Below are 23,052 nucleotides of genomic sequence, written 5' to 3' on the forward strand. Positions count from 1 at the left end.
ACATAGAAAAGTTATAGTGACACACAGAATAGTTCTTGCGGTCAATGCATATTCTCGAAGCAAGCGCTACAAAAGCGCCCTCAGACAGCAGCGAGCGGACGACAACATCCTTCCCACTTCCCAGGTTAGCCATACGGGCATCCAAAATGCCCGCCACTGGTCCGGCACATCCGCTCGTGGGACGACAGCGCGTGGAGCGGTCCTATTGGCTGCCGTCGAGCGGCCGCTTCCGCTATCCGCCGAATTTTTCTGTCCACCGCTGTCGTCGAGAAATCGGTGAAGTTCCCATTGCTCGCTTCGGCTCACCGGAAAAACGGTGACGGTGGCCGTTTTTCCGTCGAGAATTCGTCGTATGCGGTTAGCGCTTTATGCAAACTGCTACCAGAGTAGAAAGCACAAATTCTAACTATCGCACAAAAATTAATGGTCTATTTAACTGCAACTCTTCTAACGTCCTTTATCTCCTTCAATGTAATGAGTGCAAGGCCCAATATATCGGTCAAACAGCTACATCCTTCCGAATCCGATTCAACAACCACAGGTCCGACGTATCAAAGAAACCTAATCTGCCAGTGTCTCGACATTTTAGTAAACCCGGCCACTCAATTAACGACATAGCCATTTTCGTTCTGCAATCGGGTTTTCCATCCCAACGCCTTAGAGAACAAAGAGAATCGTTCCTGATCTACAAATTTCAAAGCCAGATCAACGAGGCACCGGCGTCCTCTCAACAGTTCGCAACCTAAATTCCTAATTCTCTCAGAATACATACACTCTTTTGTATCTCTTTCAGACTCCCTGGTTGGTCACCCCAGGAAATCATTGCCCTCCGGCGAAGAACTTGACAGCCTAGGATTCATTGTACCCCTTTACCTTTGTTTGACAAAGCACGTGTGCTGCCCTCTCTCCTTGTACATATTCCCCTCTCATTCTTTGCAATTGTCTTGCGTCACCATAGTTTCCCATTCCTGTTGAAGACAGCGCTGCTGTCGAAACGTCGAATACCCCCTCATAGTTTTTAATAAAGTCCCCCTTTTATTCCTTATCCTGTAGAAGCACCGTCTCCACTTCTGATCTTTATTGAATACCTATATATATATATATATATATATTTATCAGTTTGCTGATGATACAGCGCTAGTGGTTGCAAATCATAGTTATGAAAAAGCAGTGAGTGTTATTAAAGGTGATCCACAAAAATTAATGGAATGGTACAGACAAAATCAAATCGCGGATAATGTAGAAAAAAACTAAGGTGGTGGTCTTTAGGCATCCGCGAAAAATATTTAAGGAATTACCCATAAAAATGCATGGCGATTTTTGTAATTGTAGTAATTGCCCCCTGATTGAGTATGTGGATAGTACAAAGTACCTTGGAATGTACCTAGACTATAATATGAAATGGCATACGCAGGTTGATAAGGTCTGTAAGAAACTCTGCAAGAAACTCCGCAATTGTACATCATTAAAAGAAATGCACCATTCAGTATTAGAAGATCTATCTATTTCGCGCTGGGTATGTCTTCATTAAAATACGGAATAACACTATATGGGCATTGTGCGCAATGCTTAAAAAAATAAAATAGAGTCTGTGCATAAGAAAATGTTACGAAACATTGTCCCCTACAACGGTTATAATGATGCAGCTCGGAATATATATGTAGAGTCGGGAATATTAAAGTTTAGCGTTTTATTTAAATATAATATTTTATGCAAATATTACTTTTTAACTCAATTTAAAATACTGGAAGAAAGAGGCATAGCGTTAAGATCTGGTACACATTATAAAATTCCCTTTTGTAAAACAGAATACGGCAAATGTACTAGGGACTATATTGTTCCCCATGAATTTAACAAACTATCGGATGAACTCAAAAAGCTGAAATCTATGTCTAGTGTCAAAAAAGAAATAAAAACTCCCCTTGTGATTTTACCAACCACCACCACCACCAGAAATAAAAAAAATGGTTGTTGTACACGTAAAACACTCCTAGCGTTGGCATGTATGTTCCCTACAGTAAGTTTAAGTTTTGAGTTGTGGATTAAGATAGTAGTTACTTTGTATGATAGTAGTAGAAAATAATAATGGTATGTAGTTGTAGTGGTGTGGTTGTAGTAGTGGTGCGTGTTAGTGCTCTATTTGTGTTATATAATTCATTTTGTATGTTGGCTTGTTGTTCATATGACATGTATCTTCCTATTTATTTATTTTTAGTTATGTCAGAAGAATCTGGCAAAGAGTATTAAGTATGGTGCTGTTGTCTGCAACCTGCAAACAAGCCGTTTTGGCTTAAGCAGGTGTTTTTGACTTGTAAAAAGCTGTGATGAAAATAAATTATTATTATTATTATTATTATTATTATTATCATTATTATTATTATTATTATTATTATTATTATTATGCTGCATGTATGTTTCGTTCGTGGCGCTTGAAGACCAGTCTTTCGACCAGGCAGTATTTGAAGCAATTGGCGTTTCAGTAGTTAATTGCAGTAGTGCTGTTGCATCAGTAGCTGTTGTGGAACAGTGCACCGATGTGCTCTACGTGTAAGGCATCCGGCTGTCAATTGAGTGTTCACTCGCCTGGATCACACACCGGGAGGAGGGGAACAGCAGCAGGTGGTTGTTTCAGCCGCCCTGGGCGCCCTCACCAGAGAGAGCGCCGAACGGCAGGCCGTCGCGTGTTAGTTGGACAATATAAAGCGGGAACGAGGAAAATTTGAATTCACGACCTCGGCAGTGCAAATAAATGTTTTCTGTTCTTTGTTTACGCGGCTTCTGCTGGCAACGGGAGGTGGACACTTCAGATTTGCCCTGCACCGGGCGCAAACTCGCCTCGCGACGGGTCTGGGCCTGACGTCACTTTGCATTAACGATAGGGTGAGGCAACATAGACGCAGAATGAATGAGAAATGCAGGCATGCAGAAGTGGTGTCGCATTTGGCCGGCTGCAACTGATCCAAACCCGTCTGGCCCAAAAACCACCGTTGTCTGCTGTCAATGCAATGATAAGAAGCGAGTCCTCAGTCAGGCTGTTGCCATTGTAACCACACTAGGATGTGTCAGCCAACCTTCGATATCCACCTCAAGGGCGCTGCAGGAGTTTGTCCGACGTGTGCGGTCAGACCTCAATGGGGTAATTTCCTGATTGCGAGCCCTTGCTTCATTGTCCTTTCTGTCTTCAGACTCAGTGATCCGCTGTGATGTGAACTTTTACCCGAAAGTTGCTCATTAAAGAAATAATTAATGAATGCTGGGTAATTAGTCATTTAAGAGATACATACTCTCTATGCTGCTGTCATAGTTTTTTTCGTAATAGGATTCAAACTAATTGCAACCACCTGTATGAGAGAATGAGTGTCTATGTGAAATACCGAGCCAGGCATGGCTTTTAGACGTTTTGTACCTCTCTAAATGAGCTCCCTTATCAACATGTTGAATGTCATGCAACATACATGCTTGGTTTTTCGTCTTTCTTCCTTCAGACTCAATTGGGTCTCTTTCCTGCTACGCAGCCAGATTGTTTTCATCCAGATGCCTAGCACAAGTGCGTCAAAGAAAAGCCATATCTGACATTCACTCGTCAAAGACACTGGGCTCGTCTGTACTGCATATGCGGAGCACCCTCAATGGCACCAGTAGAGAGTTAAAGCAATTAAACTGTCTTGACAATTTAGCCGCTGCTGTTTTCCACGAAATGCTTTGAAATATTGAGAGGAACTCCACGGAAAACCTTAGAGGAGTTTCTTAAAAGTTCTGCAAGAACCCCTACACGAAATCCTTGTAAGAACCCCCCCCCCCCCCCGCAACAGAAATCTTTGTAGGAACCCTCGGATGAATTGTCTGAGAAAATTTTATGAGGAATTTTCAAATAAACCCATATAATTTTCTTCAGACACCCACTTAGACAGATGTGTGCGATTCTGTCAGATATTTTAGCAGGGTGCATGTTGCATCTCACGATTTGTCACCGATAAGAAATCCACAGATCGCGATTTTGACATTCGAGGCGCCTATAGGGTGCTCAGTACTTGCTCCCTCTGCATAGGGTGAACACATCCGCGTCGTCTGCTACCAATTGCCGTCATTTTGATTCCCATGCACAGATCGCGATGCCCTCACGAAAGTAAGCCATACGCTTGGCGACACGCTACATTTTAGAGTTCAGCAAAAACATAGCAAATGAGGTCTGAAAATGTTTATTAAATCTGTACACAAGATTCACGCATCTTAAGCGTGGGCGCAGGGGCGGACCCAGACCCTCGGTTTTTTTTTGGGGGGGGGGTTTCTTTGTCGGAGCGCGTAGTGGGGGAGGGGGAGAGGGAAATACATGTATAAAATGACGTTTTGGGGGGCGATAACCAAACCGAACCCCTTTGGATCCGCCACTGCGTGGGTGTGAACATTGCGACTTTGCGGCACTTGCTTCTGCAAAGGGTGCCTCAACTTTACACAGAGGTGGCTAGTATTCCGTAGCGCGTCCTCTACTTCTTCATTTCCGTGGCTTGGAGCTGACTCTGTTGAAGAAGTATGCATCCCTGTTGGGTCTGCAATATGGGAAGCGCATTTCTTTCTCAGAAAATAATAAAATTCCATCCAGTTAAGGGCAAAAATTACGATACCACAGAGGAAGAGGAGCACGTAAAGCGAGCACAAACATGCAAATAGGTTTTATCGATCCAACAGAGGCATTGACAACCAAAACAACCAGATATTTCTCGATGTCTCTCTTGGTATCTTCAGACATCATTGCGATAGTTCTTATGACAATAACCTCCATAGCATCCGCCAGCACGTGCCGTTCTGGGGTCCTGAAATAGCAAAATATATTTATATATTGCAGAATATGTGTACAAAATACACATGTTCCTCAAGTAATTCAGGCAACGGCATAAGCCGAGACCACCCTTATTTCCAGTCAGAGATCTCATCTTCACATCACACTTGTACAATACTCTGAATGGAATAGTAGTTTTAGTTACGAGGGGCCGGTCCGTTCAGTCAATGCTCTTCAGGTTTGTTTCTATACAGCAACGCATGACATGTTATAGCACGGACAAAGATGTTCAACGGAAAAGACTCAGTCTCGGTTAAATTCAGATCTAAATTCCTGCCCTTGCACAAACTGATTTTCCTAAGTTTCTATTGCACTGCTTGCGGGGCATTTCGACTGTCTATATGCATTTATGTGTTATCCCTAAGTGGAGTCCTGGCCTATTTTTCTCTCCTTATAAACATCCAGCAATCGACTTCTCCCCTCTAACCAATGTAGAACCTCAGCCGCTTATCAGAAACAATGTAACCTCAACATACAGAAGGACGCACAATATATTGAACTTCGGCCTCTGTTCCGTACGCCCTTTCGCATACCCTCGGCACTGGGGTTTGTCTTATTTTATCTCTAGTTAACAGTTTGGAATTCCCCTGCTCCCCGAGTTGATGAACTAGGTACCTTCCCGTACCTCACGCCCTGCTGTGTGGCGTCGGCCGCTCAACCAGTTGTTCGCCTTCATGGCAGCAATATACATACGACCGGCTGTCACACATGTAAAACTGCCAGGTTGGTCTATTGAATTTGCCTCAGACTACTGTACATCGGTGAGACTGAGCGTTGGGCTCCAAGAACTTTTACGTAAACATCGGCGCGGTAAGCGTTTGGTGCAGTTACATAATACTTCCGGTATCAGATCCCATCAAATTACCCTGGTCTCCCACCATTTCTCCATCCCCAATCACACCACTGATAACCCTCGCATGGCCTTCTTCGTTCTGGTGTGCCTCATTCGTTAGCGCAGCATAGTTCATTCTAGAGGCTTGAACGATAAACTTGTTTCCGGATTTTAAACTTAGTCAAGGTACGTCACACATACTGTCCCCTCAGCTCGTATGATGCATCCACCAGGTGCCTGCGTGGAATGCCTAGCACACTCGATCTACATGATTCATTAGTTCCCACTTCCAATGAAGAGCAGGTGATCGAGTCATTCACCGCCAATTTTATTCTTTTTAGGCGACAGTTGTTAAGGGGTCAATTACGTGAAGATCCTCTCCCGTACGTCGCATCGCGGGAAACCCTCCTCCTCTCTTGGTGCGACATGAAGCTAACAAACGAGAAAAGAAGCCTGCGATGAAGATTGGCCATTTCGGAGATTCACATTGGCTGTGACGTTGGCGTCACGTGCCTCAGAGAAAAAGTGGCAGCGGCGACGGCGGCTGCCGGTTCACATGTCACCGTGTCATGGCACGTGAAGAATGCGTACCTCATTCTCGTCACCCGTTACAGTAGCGGATGTGGTGTTGCGTGTGCATGTAATCGCGCTGTATCGAGCCGTCCTGGGACACGAACTTAGGGAAGATATTGCTCCGGGCCACAATCGACAGAGCGAACCGCGCACGTGGCGACAGGCTAGCTCAAATAAAGAGCTCTGTCGCTGGCCTTCATTTGGTGCCTGTGTAACTTGTTTCATATATTCCTGTTCTTTTATTTTTTTGCAACCCACAAGTTGTTCCCCTCCTCCCCCCTTTTGTGCCCAAGTCCCTTCTGTGTGTTCCTGGAAGATTGCAACAACGTATTCCAGAACACATTCTCGTGAAATATTATTGATATGAAACGTCGGTCGAGCTTCCACGCTGCTTGCGTCAGTACTGTAAGCCACGACGGCTTGGCTGCAAGACCTAGAGAAATCCCGGGAGAGATGCTACAACAGCAGCCATTTCAATTGGATCTCTTCGGAGGAATAGCCAACTGCTGGACAGGTTGCGTCTAATCACATGATCTATTTCCCTATCTTCTCCTCTCCGTATACTTGTATTAAGGTTACTGTGCAAAGTGTTGATAACTACATCTACAAACAGATTAAAGGAAAGCAGCAAGTAGGTGCCATTTCCCGAAGCTGCACTTATATGACACCCTTCACGTATACTGTGCCACTTCCCGTTTTACATATACAGCCATTTGCCGGATCCAATACCAAGTATACACATCATTTCTGATAACAGTGATGCACGATATAAATTTGCGGGTCCGATAGCTGCGAAATGAAAAGTCGATCGGTCCGGTGGAGGTGTTCCGTGGGGCTATGAGGATAGTACTGCCACCCGTTCCTTTGGTTCGCACAAGCATTGAATCGGGGATGTTGACAAGACCTCGGAAAATGCGCCCTTTGGACAGCTCTGTTCATGAGGTAGCCATCTGCATAATTATCTTTACATACATTAGTTGTGAGTGACGGCAATGAATGCAATGACCCGTGCAATGAATGCAGTCCAACGGATCACATCGATGCCAGTCTAATCCACGCTTTTTTCTCCCTTCTTTGGGTCTTTTGTCCTCTGTCTGTCTTCAATCTACGCGCATTGCGTGGCTGCCTGTCCTGAAACAAATGTCCCTTCTGCAGATTTTCATGAGGGATTGCCGCCCGTCATTAAGGGGCCTGGTACCGACTTGAGGGGGAATTAGGTACATATTTCACTGTTACTCATCCCAAACGGCATAGACGACTGGGCATGGTGTCGCCATATTTCATCAGCAACTTATAGGAGCATGGAAGTGACATTCAACATGGCTCGAAATCCTGCTTCATCTTGCGGAGCTGTCCGCCAGGAGTCACCGAGTAAAATATTTTCGCTCCACGCTGTGTAGACGGCCCTCTGTTTACAAGCAAGTGGCGTCACGATCAGACTGGTTCGAGGTTATATTTTGCTTTGGTGGGAACGAAACGGGAAAAATGCGTCTGCTGATAGGTCGAAAAGGCTGATGAGTTTTATAGGTGCCCGCAATCATGCTTTGCGCGGCGGCGAAACGCAGTCGATGACGTACGGGTGCAAGTCGTCTATTGTAACTGCGCAATAAAATGAAATTTACAATAGACAGTCGGAGAGAGCAGTCGCGGACGAGAGACACGAGCCTCGCGTGACGTAGAAACTGTTCGGCGCTTTTGCTTGCCTTTTTTTTTTCTTCCCGGCTCCCGTGCCGTTTATAGACGACCCTCTGCTTTCAAACACGTGACCTCAGAAGAAGACTGGTTCGAGGTTATCTTTTGCTGTGGTGGGCAAGGAGCGGAGAAAACGAGTCGGCTGATAGGCTGAAAAGACTGATGGTGCCCACCAGCATACTTTGCCCGGCGGCCCAAAGTAATCAATGACGTAGGGTGCGGGTCGTCTATACATGCTTGAGCTGTGCCGTTGGACGTCACTGGTCGCGTGTCAGAACCCGTATACGTCACGACGTCTTCTCGTTCGCCGGTGGGCTCTTTGCACGTGGAGAGTTTTTTTCTTTAAAGGTGTGCGGAACAGAGCCTTGCGCGTGCTCTCTGGGTTACCTGCGCTCATCGTTCTTTCGCAGGGGCTTACTGAATTCCTTGCAGAAGACGTCGCACCGAGAAACAAACAAAAAATATTTTGAGGGTGACTTCCAGGCTCCTTTGAAGAGCGAGAACTGACGCGCTATGAGGTTATCAGCTTGTGAATCTGTCACGCTTCAATTATTATCCTGAAAGATTCATTCTACCTTACCAGGCACTGATGACCATCAGGACGATCGACGATCACGTGAGGCTTCCTCTGGCAATAATACTGACAGCCGAAAGCCCCCCTTTCGTTCTGCATGCAAGAGAATGAGGCATGTTATGCTAGGAGGGACACCTGTGCACGTATCATGTGCCATATTCGCGCCCGAGTTGATGATGAGCCATCCTGACATTCTTTATTTAGCTACTTTCGACAGACTTGAAATATTTCTAGTGTGTTCACAGCCAAAGTCAACGTGCTTAATGAAAATGAAATGGCGAATAAGTTAATCCATATTTCGATAAAAGTGTGTTCTTACGACATTGAGAGACCGAAAACCTTGGGCACACGGACAGTGTTGGTTCAATAGTGTCAAGATAAATCCGGCAAAATAGGAAGTGTAATCTATGCGATAATTTTCTCTAGTAGACTATTTGGAGACTTACTAGCAAAGCGCTGCTACTTTTCAAAATATCCGTCGCGTCAAGCAATAAAACATTCAGACAGGATAAGAGCAAAAGAGGGCATCACAGACACCTAACAACTTTCAACTTCCCAGAAACTTCACAGTGCGGAGAGCCGAAAACGCCAAGGCGACCCTTCCAATGCTCCCTCTACCCGGGAGTTTCGGGGAAGGCTCTAGGTAGCTCTGCGGTCCCCAGACGTCTGCGCTGCGCTGCCCTGCCAGACCCGTTAACAGATAATATAAAACTTGTCATACAAGATAGCGCTATGCTCGTTGACCTATGCAAGGATTTTGAATCTATTCATCATTACATCTTAAAGGGGCGCTGAAATGCAAATACAGCAGTGACAGGCAACTGAACCAGAAGCTGGCCAGCCTTGCACTTGTACAACCTGTGTTGTTTGGAGTGATTTGTTCGCCTTACCGTCCATCTTTGTGATTCTCATAACCGTGTCATATACATACAGTTCCTGTGCTTTGGAACAATTTGTTCCTTTTTGGTTCAACTTTTGTGATACTTACAACCATGCCATATTAATACATAACGTTGAACTTTGACTGTCACATGACATTTTTCCCTTGGCATATACTCAGCATTCCTTTGCTCTATACAGCACAATAAAAATATTTTCATTTTGTCGTGAAGGTCTGCGATTTCGGCATTATAAGTTGAAAGAGTACAAAATGTATGTATTGCTCGTGGTGCTTACTGCATCACATGCAAGTGAAAGGCCTTTTCAGATTTCATAACTGAAAAGAAAAAATTTATTGAGCGATGCATTGAATTCAAATAATTTCTGCAACCAAATATGAAAATATACCTCAATATGAGGAATTCCGTGCAAAACACGTCCCCATGACATCCAAAAGATATCTTAGAGTATCTTAGGGTTAGGGGGCCCGGTGACGTCACCGGGGCTCGGAAAGAGGAAGAAACAGGGATGCTTGACTCCAGTACTGGAGTGAAGCATCCCTGTTTCCCCTCTGTTTTGCATTATTTCTTTGGTTGTTGATTTCTAGGTGTATACATCCAGTGTTTGAAGAGTTGAGCGAAGCAAGGCGAAGGAACGAGAAAGAAATACGAAGAGAGCGCGTGTGACACTCGACAACAACTACAAGTCTGGAAAAGTATTTAGAGCCTGATGACCTCAATAACAATTGCTGTTTTTACTTTTTTATTTCTATTTATTTTTGAGGCGCCCGTAAGCAGCCGGTAAAGGCCTGCATAACAGTGCACACGTAATCACTAGAAACAACGAAAACAGAAAAGGATGACATAGAAAGGAAGGAAAAAAAAAAGGCTGCGAACAATAATATTCAATACGAGCAACATATACAGTAGCTTGAGTTATACGAAATAAGTCGGTCCTGAGTAACCTCTGTAGCAATGGTCAGAAACACGAGTATCAGCGAAGATATCGATACAATGTTGACGACTAAAGTTGTTGCAATCAAGCACCATCCTTATTAAATGGTTAAATTTGCGATGCGTGTTGACATAAACAGCGGGGTAAGATCTGCTGGAACAAGACGGAACATGAAGTGAAATAGACGACAGAGCTCGGGACAATCACTCCGCTAATGGAGAAGTGTGTGCAGGAGTAGTATGGGATCAGCTCAAGTATCCCGAAACTCAGACAGTCATCTGGACGCCATTAATTAGCAATTAGAGCAATTTGGAACCCCCCACAGTAATTACGATCATTCAGGGAGTCATTACACTAATTGGGGAGCATCTAAGACGTGTCCAGACCACTGTGTGAGTTTCCGGCTACTTGAGCTGATAAAAAATAAAAAATAGGTAGAAAATAAAATAAAAACATAGAAATAGAGTGGAGAGAAACAATTTATTCGAAAATCAACGATGCCGTGACGAACAAACGGCTCCGGGGTGACCAGCGCTTGTTGGCGTCGGTAAGTTGAAGAGATCGACGACAGGTGGCCACTTAGTTGCAAGCATCACACCAGATGGCGCCACCATCATAGCTCTATGTGAGAAAGACAGAGAACAACAAGTTACAAGGGGCGGGTAAAAAAATGCCAACACTGCTGAACAAGTCTAGGCATGCAAGGGAAAAGGTCCGACCACCACTGCTAAACAGACTACAGTACACATCGGGGAAAAGGCAATCGCTTAGGCCAGCACCTCAACACTATACACCTAACACAAGGCGGGAACCGCTAAACGTGCGTCAACACGGAGAAAAGGCTTGGTCACTGCTGCACAAGTCTAAACATGCGCGAGAGGGCTTAACACGAGCGCAGTCAAACATCGGCAAATCACTCGTTGGTCATCGCTAAACAAGGGGGAACAGTAAACATGCGAGAAAAAGAGTGCGGCAAATCACTCACCTTTTCCCCCGCGGCGACTGCTCATCAGCTAGGCAGAAACTGAGCGAGCGCGGGGACTGCGGAGCAACCGAGCACACGACTGCTCTCCGCGACAGCCAGCGAGCAACTGACTGAGGCGACGCGCTGCGGCAGCTACGCATACCCGCGCGCTCCTAGCGCCCTCTGCTCGACCCGACCGTGCATGCGCGCGCGCTCCTACCGCCACCTGCAGCGACCACCTGTGAGAGGCTAAGACAGAAGAGCATTCCTGCGCCCTCTTCTTGCGTTACTCATTGGTCGTGACGTCATCCCATTGTCTCAGGGCTACCCTGCTTTTTTTCACTAATGCTCTGTTGGACAACGTCAATCTGCAATGAAGCCACGGCATGACATCATCATGCACCGGCGTGGCTCAAGGACGCGTGCGCTCTAGACAGGGGACCTATTATTTATTGAGTCACTATCCCAAGATTATTTCCTTTATTCTTCTATAACGATTGAATAGGAAACTATTGCAGAAGAACACCATGCATGAAAGCTGATCGTTGGAATTCCAAAGTCTTACTAAATGAGACTTGCAAAAGAACAAAATATCCTAACACGTAACTCCATCAACGGCTAATAAGAGGACTAGGCACTCAACAAATCAACACGGAGTATGGGTAACAAGGAGCGCAGAACGATGCGTCTACTCCATCCGACAGCAAGGCACGGAACTGAGTCATAATGCTTTTTCTCCTCTATAGAGTCTTGCATCTCTCCCTCTTGCGGATGATTTCTGAACTAATTTAATCGCGAAATTAATAAGAATAGCACTATTCCCATTCAGGGCAGCACTATCGTCAAGACAACAATGTTCCTTGTCAAAAAAGAAAAATACAAAGCATCAACAAAGGAAAGCATGCATATCGGGGCACGTCAGAACACGTCAGGACAAATTGCACGACTGCTGGGCAACAGAGGAAAAGAAACACTTGAACAGAGTGAAAATGACACTCACTATCATCGGACACGTACACTACATTCCCTCATTGTAAATCGTTACAAGATCTCGTCACAAGATCCACCTGCATCGTCGAACACCATTCACCAGTGACGAACCACACATCAACACCCCATCAGAGGCAGACAGAACCCCAGCGAAACTAAGCTCTTCCACTGACGGCCAACGCAATTGCTAGGAGCAGAATTAACGTGTCCAGACCCGCCAGTGTCCAAGAGAGAAGTGAATGCTTGCGCTCCCTGCAGGCCGTTCTCATTGGTCGTGACGTCACCCTATTATCTCACGGCTACACTGTTTTTTTCAACTAATGCTCCTCTAGACAAGGTCAACCTGAAACAATAGTGTTGCGGTATGACATCATCATGCAAGTGCATGGTTCAAGGACAGACAGGGGACCTGTTATTTATTGAATCACTATCCCTAGATTATTTCCTTTATTCTACTATAATGATTGCATAGGGAACTATTGCAGAAAAACACCATAGATAAGAGGAGATTGTAGCATTTCATTCCCAAAGTCTTACTGTACAGGAAAAAACAAAATAGTGGTTCAGCAAGACATGTCCATCCCAGCCGAGAGCCGTGCAGCTAACTGAATAATGACGCTTTAAATAAAATCACACACCTGTCCCCCTCGCGGTTACTCTCTCAACTAAATAAATCGCAAAATTATTAAGAATAACTCTACTCCCATTCAAGGCAACACTATCGTCATCGTCAAGAATATTCCTTGTACAAAAAGAAAAACTACATGTAGAAGGAAAGCATGTCAGAACAGGTCAGAGCATGTCAGCGCATGTTTGTCAGACAACAAGGGGGAAAGAGTTGAGGAAGTCTGCTCCTCCTTCGTGAATTTGAAAAACAGCAAAGCCAGAGATCATGAGGACCTGCAGATAGGACCTATCAAGTTTGTTATCGACATTTTGGCTCCTTTTTTGGTACACATTTATAATCTCTCCTTGGCAACTGGCGTATTCCCATCAAATATGAAAATTGCCAAGGTTATTGTTTTAAGTAAAGGTGGCAACCCCAATGTGCTTGGAAATTACCGACCGATATCTTTGCTTCCAATTCTCTCGAAGGGCTTGGAGGTCATTGTGAACAAACGATTAACAAAATTTTTCGAGAAGCACCAGTCCATTACTAATTTGCAATTCGGGTTCCGAAAATTTCGGTCAACAGAAATAGCTCTCCTTCATCATAAGGAGCACATTATACAGAATATAGAACGCAAACTGTTCACGTTAGGGATTTATATAGACCTTTCCAAGGCCTTCGATTCTCTCAACCATTCACTTCTTTTAGCCAAGTTAGAAAAATACGGGATTCGAGGTGTTGCCCTCTCCTTTTTTCGTTCGTACTTGACATTGCGGCAACAGTATGTATCGATTGGCACATCCTCCTCTGACAAACTTAAAGTACATACTGGCGTTCCACAGGGCAGCATCCTCGGCCCGTTACTGTTTAACATGTATATAAATGATATAGTAAATATTGCCAGCGATGCCAATTTTTATATTTATGCCGATGACACCACTGTGTTTGTGTCGGATATTGATATAGCAAAAGTAATTGCTAAGGCCAACACTGTTCTCCGAGCTATTCACCAGTGGACCAAAGCAAATTACTTAGTAATAAATTCCAAAAAGACTAAGGCCGTACTTTACAGACCCAAAAATAAATTAGCAGATTGTCCTGTAAATATCCGACTGGGGGAGAACTACATAGACGTCGTAAAGTCGGTCAAAGTCTTAGGCGTATATTTCTCTGCAAATTTATCTTGGGACGCCCACATATCCTACGTAAGGTCCAGAATCTCTAGGCCCATTGGGATCATGAATCGCCTTCGCCATACGTTGCCAGAACATGTTAAAATACTTGTATATAACTCACTAATTTTTTCCACGCTGCGGTACTGCCTGTTGGTCTGGGGCACCGCTAATACTAACGCTGTTAAGGGCCTACTGGTTACTCAGAAGAGGGCCATACGTATCATTGCCAACGTCCCCTACGACCATCACACACAACACTTATTCACAGCTCTCAACTTCATTAAAATAACTCACTTATACAAGTTCTTACTCTTAAAGGCTTACTTATCAGCAGTTAAACATAACAACGAATGTATGCTCTCATTAATCCCTCTTGAGTGGTTTCCGCCGTATTCGCGTCACAGCCACCTGTTAAAAATACCACTATACCGAACAAATTACGGTCATCAATCATTATCATACACTCTCCCAAGCACATTTAATTTTTACCATAGGCAAAATATTAATATTCAGACACTCTCACGTTCCTCATTGCGAGCATTATTTGTCCAGTCAACCTGAGGCTGTTATTACATGACCCACTGATGTATGTTTTTGCTTATTTTTGACCAGCGCATAACATGTATTGTACAGTGCTTCTTTGTACCTTTTCTTATACTTGTATTTCGTTTGTTTTCTCCTTCTATATTTTTACACTGTTGCAGCTGCCACAACAGCATCCATACGGGATAATGCCCCAGTCAAGCGGCTACTTTGCCGCTTTTTGGCATATCTCTACATTGTATTTACATTTAAATTGATAATAAAGGAAGGAAAAGGAAAGAAGCGAAAAGAAACAAAGAAGAAAACCAACATCAAAGTATTTCTAAGCACACACACACTCCTCTTATTCAAAAACAGTGCTCATCATAAATCCGTCCAGGACAATACTCACCATTTTTCTGTTGCAACACTTTTTTTCAGTAACGGTCAATGCATTGCTACAGACTGCGTGACGTCATCACATCCTGTCTGAAGAAGACGGCGGCAAAGACTCCTATTATTTATTGAATCGCAAGATTATTTCCTTTGTCCTACTCTTAATGACATTCATTCTCTCATTAAAATTCAACAAAAAGCACCGTGCATATTAACGATTTTCACCCCAAAGGCTCATCATGGTCATTAGAATTACAGTAAACTACCACTGGTCTTTAAAATAATAAGTGAGTCCACTCAACATCACCTCCAGGCTTATGTAATACATGACCCTTTCTATGCTGATACATTCGTTGTCTGAGGCTACACCTGCGAGCAAAAAGGCGCGAAAGCCGGGGGGCAAAGTTCCATTCGCGCATTGCGAGCAAAAGGGCGCGAAAGCCGGGGAGCAAAGTTCCATTCGCGCACGCCAAAGCACAAGACGCCTTTACGCGAACATGATGGCATTCCCACCATATTAATGATTTTCTATCTTGCATTGCAGTTTAGAATAACTACTACAAAACTATAATTTTAGGAGCCCATTAAAATTCTACTTTCTATGGAAACTATAATCGCCCTATTACTTGGATCGCTATTAATGAAGCGCTCCAATTTTGCCTCTCTTGCCATTTCAGCCTTGTCATGCAGTGAAACAGACTCACATCCAAAATAATTAATTTACACTGAGGGTGACGTGCTTCAGGAATTCCCATCCTGCGCTTAGATGCAAGCATTTCTTCATGGACTGCTTCCTCAACATACCGAGCTCCTAACAACATTTAACAAACAATCAGAGAAACCCTCTTCTCAGCTGTACCATGCGACTTTCTTCTGCGTAAAATTGGTGGTTTGAGAAAGAAAGCAGCGACAAGTTGCACGCACTTGTGCTTGACTTAAAAAACCTGAAGCATGTGCTAATAAACTAAGAAAAAGACACTCATGTCTGGTATCTGATAGTGCCACATACACAGACGCATCGCCCTTGCGTAAAGAAAGCACAGGACAGGGATACACAAATTTCCTTAGGTGAGCAGGGAAAAGGCATAAGACCTCAGGTCGCCACACATCGCCACGCGGCTAGCACAACATGACACCAACAAGATACTAGCAGCGGGAAGAACTGCAACACTGCTAAACAAGTCCAAACATGCCATGATGACGTCACAAATCAGGAAAAAAGCACACGCATGCACGCACAGAGGACAACGCATTAAACACACGGAGCGCTCAGGAATAATCGTAGCGTTACCGCACATCACTACGAAGCTCAACGTCTAACACAAGACGACAGCAACAAGATATTAGCGAAGGGTAAAAATTGCAACACTACTGAACAATGATGGCATTCCCACAATATTAATGATTTTCTACCTTGCATTGCAGTTTAGAAAAACTACTACAACACTATAATTTTACGAGTCCATTAAAATTCTACTTTCTATTTAAACTGTAATTGCCCTATTACTTGGATCGCTATTAATGAAGCGCTCCAATTTTTTTCTCTCTTCCCATTGCAGCCTTGTCATGCAGTGAAGCATACTCACATCCAAAATAATTAATTTACGCTGAGGGTGCCGTGCTTCAGGAATTCCCATCCTGCGCTCAGATGCAAGCATTTCTTCACGAATATCTTTAACAGCTGACTTCCTCAACATACCGAGCTCCTAAGAACATTTAACAAACAATCAGAGAAACCCTCTTCTCGGCTGTACCATGCGACTTTCTTCTGCGTAAAATCGGTGATTTGAGGACGAGAGCAGCGACAAGTTGCACGCACTTGTGCTTGACTTAAAAAACCTGAAGCATGTGCTAATAAACTAAGAAAAAGACACTCATGTCTGGTATCTGATAGCGCCACATACACAGACGCATTGCCCTTGCGTAAAGAAAGCACAGGACAGGGATACACAAATTTCCTTAGGTGAGCAGGGAAAAGGCATAAGACCTCAGGTCACCACACATCGCCACGCGGCTAGCACAACATGACGCCAACAAGATACTAGCAGCGGGAAGAACTGCAACACTGCAAAACAAGTCCAGACATGCCATGATGACGTCACAAATCAGGAAAAAAGCACACGCATGCACGCTCAGAGGACAACGTATTAAACACACGGAGCGCTCAGGAATAATCGTAGCGTTAGCGCACATCGCTACCAAGCTCAACGTCTAACAAAAGTCGACAGCAACAAGATATTAGCGAAGGGTAAAAATTGCAACACTACTGAACAATGATGGCATTCCCACAATATTAATGATTTTCTACCTTGCATTGCAGTTTTGAAAAACTACTACAAAAATACATTTTTTCCGAGTCCATTAAAATTCTAATTCTACTTTCTATGGAAACTGTTATTGCCCTATTACTTGGATCGCTATTAATGAAGCGCTCCAATTTTTTCTCTCTTCCCATTTCAGCCTTGTCATGCAGTGAAGCAGACTCACATCCAAAATAATTAATTTACACTGAGGGTGCCGTGCTTCAGGAATTCCCATCCTGCGCTCAGATGCAAGCATTTCTTCACGGATATCTTTAACAGCTGACTTCCTCAACATACCGAGCTCCTAACAACATTTAACAAACAATCAGAAAAACCCTTTTCTCAGCTGTACCATGCGACTTTCTTCTGCGTAAAATCGGTGATTCGAGGAAGAGAGCAGCGACAAGTGGCACGCACTTGTGCTTGACTTAAAAAACCTGAAGCATGTGCTAATAAACTAAGAAAAAGACACTCATGTCTGGTATCTGATAGCGCCACATACACAGACGCATTGCCCTTGCGTAAAGAAAGCACAGGACAGGGATACTCAAATTTCCTTAGGTGAGCAGGGAAAAGGCATAAGACCTCAGGTCACCACACATCGCCACGCGACTAGCACAACATGACACCAACAAGATACTAGCAGCGGGAAGAACTGCAACAGTGCTAAACAAGTCCAGACATGCCATGATGACGTCACAAATAAGGAAAAAAGCACACGCATGCACGCACAGAGGACAACGCATTAAACACACGGAGCGCTCAGGAATAATCGTAGCGTTACCGCACATCACTACGAAGCTCAACGTCTAACACAAGACGACAGCAACAAGATATTAGCGAAGGGTAAAAATTGCAACACTACTGAACAATGATGGCATTCCCACCATATTAATGATTTTCTACCTTGCATTGCAGTTTAGAAAAACTACTACAAAACTATAAATTTACGAGTCCATTAAAATTCTACTTTCTATGGAAACTGTAGTTGCCCTATTACTTGGATCGCTATTAATGAAGTGCTCCAATGTTTTCTCTCTTCCCATTTCAGCCTTGTCATGCAGTGAAGCAGACTCACATCCAAAATAATTAACTTACACTGAGGGTGCCGTGCTTCAGGAATTCCCATCCTGCGCTCAGATGCAAGCATTTCTTCACGAATATCTTTAACAGCTGACTTCCTCAACATACCGAGCTCCAACAACATTTAAGAAACAATCAGAGAAACCCTTTTCTCAGCTGTACCATGCGACTTTCTTCTGCGTAAAATCGCTGATTTGAGGAAGAGAGCAGCGACAAGTTGCACGCACTTGTGCTTGACTTAAAAAACCTGAAGCATGTGCTAATAAACTAAGAAAAAGACACTCATGTTGGTATCTGATAGCGCCACATACACAGACGCATTGCCCTTGCGTAAAGAAAGCACAAGACAGGGATGCACAAATTTCCTTAGGTGAGCAGGGAAAAGGCATAAGACCTCAGGTCACCACACATCGCCACGCGGCTAGCACAACATGACACCAACAAGATACTAGCAGCGCGAAGAACTGCAACACTGCAAAACAAGTCCAGACATGCCATGATGACGTCACAAATCAGGAAAAAAGCACACGCATGCACGCACAGAGGACAACGCATTAAACACACGGAGCGCTCAGGAATAATCGTAGCGTTACAGCACATCGCTACCAAGCTCAACGTCTAACACAAGTCGACAGCAACAAGATATTAGCGAAGGGTACAAATTGCAACACTACTGAACAAGTCCAGACATGCGACATCGCATACAAAACACTGCTCATCGGGGAAAAGGCCTAAGCCTGCGGCGGATCATCATAGAGCATACGCAACTTCATTTTTCTATTTCGCGTAAACTAAACGCGGTCTGCTTGGAAAACGACGTACAAATTTTCTTAGGGAGCACAGAAATATAGAAATTGCTATTCCGTGCTCAGATACCAGCATTTCTGCTCAAAAACCTGCAAAATTAAGCACTGCTTACTTCGTCAACATATCGAACACCCAACAAAATCAAACAAACAACCCCACTTCCACTGATAGAACACTATTCAGCTTTTACGCAGGACGCTTTCTTCTACATAAAAGTAGAGAAAATAAGAAAAGAGCTGCGAAAAATTACACGCACTTCTGCTCGCATAGCTATACGAGAAAAAAAAATAACGACCCACACTCTAATAAACTGTGACAAAGACACCCATTTCTGCTATCAGATAATTATTGTATAATGTTAATACTCATGTGCATTGCCCCTGCGTGAAGAAAGCACAGGACAGGGATACACAATTTATCTTAAGCGAGCAGGGAAAGTCACTTCTACTCGAACAGCTTAATACCATAAAGTCTGAATTTTTGCAAAGAAAATAAAGCTTGAACAGCGCAACGAACGTGACAGACACATACTAACAAACAAACAAACAAACAAACAAACAAACACTTCTATTCATTTATATTGATAAAGGCGTAAATCACACTACAAGAACAAAGCACACTGCTTCAGGAAAGCGTATCAAATGCAACGCAGCAGGACCGGCTCTCATAAAATAGCCTGCCCAAAACAAAGACTTCACCAGGTTCGCGAGGCAATTCCATTAAAAACGCTCTCGGTCTATCCTACAGATAGCAATGCAAGCGCTGCTACCCTTATTTTTTTAAGCCATTATTCCACGCAATAGTACATAAATGTATCACTCGTGTCACATGAAAAGGCACACACAAAGAACTTACTTGTTAAGTGGGATCCCTGGTTCAAAAAAGCGCGCGCGCCCGCGCGCACACACAGACACACACTCACATTTTCACACTCACAAACACAAAGTCTATTCTCACAACCACATATATCCATATTATTCCTCAGGTCAATAATTATCCTACCATCGTCAAAAGATGGCTCACTCGTGTATGCGATCGCAACGCGATAGGTCCTCGTTCCGGATGTAATAGGATATCGCCACTCGACCGACGCGAACCAAAAAAGAAAGAAAGGAATGCACATTCGCTATACCTCCACGAAGAAAACGGTGCCGTGCTTGTACGCAGCGATCATCATACAGGAGTGAATTGTCTTCTTCGTTTTCCTTTTATTTTCTTGCACCCATATATTTTGCAAGAATACTATAGAGACCCAACAGAGGAGTGCGCTCCCATCAACACACCTTGGGCTGACCTTACACACCCGAAGCCTTTTCTGAATACATTCTGCTGGCGCTGGAATAAAAAGATTTATCGCCAGGGTACAACAATGTCAGCTCTGCTTCCGTTTAAGTGATAAAACAGTGCGCTCACTTGGGATAACGGATCGCGCGCGTCCAATGCGCCGGGCCCGCGTTGCGCTCACACGGGGAATCGCGCGCGTCGCGTGTCCAAACCGAGAGAACGGGCTCGCGTGGGGCGCGGTTCGGGTGCACTGTTTTATCACTTAAACAGAAGCAGAGCTGACATTGTTGTACCCTGGCGATTAATATTTTTATTCCAGCAGAAATCAACTGACCCTATAGAGGAGAAAAAGCATTACGACTCAGTTCCGTGCCTTGCTGTCGGATGGAGTAGACGCATCGTTCTGCGCTCCTTGTTACCCGTACTCCGTGTTGATTTGTTGAGTGCCTAGTCCTCTTATTAGCCGTTGATGGAGTTACGTGTTAGGATATTTTGTTCTTTTGCAAGTCTCATTTAGTAAGACTTTGGAATTCCAACGATCAGCTTTCATGCATGGTGCTCTTCTGCAATAGTTTCCTATTCAATCGTTATAGAAGAATAAAGGAAATAATCTTGAGATAGTGATTCAATAAATAATAGGTCCCCTGTCTAGAGCGCACGCGTCCTTGAGCCACGCAGGTGTATGATGACGTCATACCGCGGCTTCATTGCAGATTGACCTTGTCCAAAGGAGCATTAGTGAAAAAAAAGCAGGGTAGACCTGAGACAATGGGATGACGTCATGGCCAATGAGTAACGCAAGAAGAGGGTGCAGGAATGCTCTTCTCTCTTAACCTCTCGCAGGTGGTCGCCGCGGCGCCGTGGTGGTAGGAGCGCGCGCGCATGCGCGGTCGGGTGGAGCAGAGGGCGCTAGGAGCGCGCGCGTATCCGTAGCTGCCGCAGCGCGTCGCCTCAGTCAGTTGCTCGCTGGCTGTCGCGGAGAGCAGTCGTGTGCTCGGTTGCTCCGCAGTCCCCGCGCTCGCTCAGTTTCTGGCTGGCTGATGAGCAGTCACCGCGGGGGAAAATGTGAGTGATTTGCCGCGCTCCTTTTCTCGCATGTTTGCCGTTCCTCCTTGTTTAGCGATGATCAACGAGTGATTTGCCGATGTTTGACTGCGCTCGTGTTAAGCCTTTTCGCGCATGTTCAGACTTGTTCAGCAGTGACCAAGCCTTTTCTCCGTGTTGATGCACGTTTAGCGGTTCCCGCCTTGTGTTAAGTGTATAGTGCTGAGGCGCTGTGGTTAGGCCTAAGTGATTGCCTTTTCCTCGATGTGTACTGTATTCTGTTTAGCAGTGGTGGTTAGACCTTTGCCTAGACTTGTTCAGCAGTGTTGGCAGCTTTTTACCCGCCGCTTGTATCTTGTTGTTCTCTGTCTTTCTCACATAGAGCTATGATGGGGGCGCCATCTGGTGTGATGCTTGCAACTAGGTGGCCACCTGTCGTCGATCTCTTCAACTACCCGACGCCAACAAGCGCTGTCACCCCGGAACCGTCTCAAGTAGCCGGAAACTCACACAGTGGTCTGGACACGTCTTTGATGCTCCCCAATTAGTGTAATGACTCCCTGAATGATCCTAATTACTGTGGGGGATTCCAAATTGCTCTAATTGCTAATTAATGACGTCCAGATGACTGTGTAAGTTACTGGATACTTGAGCTGATCCCACACTACTTGCAGGACATAGCAGGGTGACCTCCAGCACGGCGTCACTTTCGGATTTAATGTTTATAAGCCAGAATATATATCCTTTATCTTGTGAAACAATAAGTGGCTTGTAAGACCACTTCATTCTTCAAGGTTGGTAGTGGGGGCAATGAATGAAGAAGAGTGCGCTCCAGATCCTCAAGAGCACCACAGTGGCAGTAGGTGGGTAACACTCAAGTTGTAACGCCACTGAGCTTTAAAGGCCACATCGAGTCGCACTCGGAGGATTAATGCAGCATTTTGACGAGAGGTGTTTCGTGGCACGCGGAAAGCGAGCGTTAGATCAACTGTGCTCAACATAGATGGGGGGAGAATGTCGGTTGTCCATTGGCGGGAAGCCCGGGGTGTCACGAGGCGTCGCAGAATGGAACGACGGTCTCCTTTCAGCAGAACAATACTGGACCGTTGCCGTTACGAAAGTGCTGCTTCTGCGGCGCTGTCGTTCTGCTCATTCCCCACGACACCACAATGGGCTGGAGCCGACTGGAGAACTATCCTGTGGCCTGCTGTGTAGAGAGTGTGGTAAACCATTAACACATCTGTAACTAGGGGTGCGGATGGGCATCGTACGCCGGAATTTCCAATACCTTAAAGTGCAGATTTGGAGTCTTTGAAGACTGTCCATTCGCGCGGTGTAAAATCAGCGATGTGTCCTAGAAAGAAAAGGATGGCATAGAGTTCCGCAGCCGTAGAAGAGGTTGGATGTGAAAGGCGTCGTCCTTGCACTACGCCTTCGGATGGTATGACGAATGCTGAGGCGTACTTGTTGTTTCGGGATGCGCCATCTGTATATGCTACCGTAAACGTAGAAACCTTCTCGTCTACCAAAGCA

At 44.7% G+C, this 23,052-nt stretch overlaps 1 protein-coding gene across 2 annotated transcripts in view; it reads right to left on the reverse strand.

Annotated features, from left to right (window-relative positions):
* Positions 1-4,655: 4,655 nt before the first annotated feature.
* The window catches only part of LOC135375660 (uncharacterized), a 68,614-nt gene continuing 50,217 nt past the window's right edge, over positions 4,656-23,052 (reverse strand). Inside the window, exons 6-7 of one of the 2 annotated variants that reach the window (XM_064608324.1) lie at positions 8,515-8,601; positions 4,656-4,811 (exon numbers count right to left, since the gene is read on the reverse strand). In XM_064608324.1, the coding sequence (XP_064464394.1) occupies positions 4,740-4,811; positions 8,515-8,601 (159 nt within the window). In that variant the 3' untranslated portion in view covers positions 4,656-4,739. The remainder of the gene's footprint in view (positions 4,812-8,514; positions 8,602-23,052) is intronic. The other variant, XM_064608325.1, reaches the window with a different exon arrangement.

Source organism: Ornithodoros turicata, unplaced genomic scaffold, assembly GCF_037126465.1.
Source record: "Ornithodoros turicata isolate Travis unplaced genomic scaffold, ASM3712646v1 ctg00000914.1, whole genome shotgun sequence".
NCBI lineage: Eukaryota > Metazoa > Arthropoda > Arachnida > Ixodida > Argasidae > Ornithodoros > Ornithodoros turicata.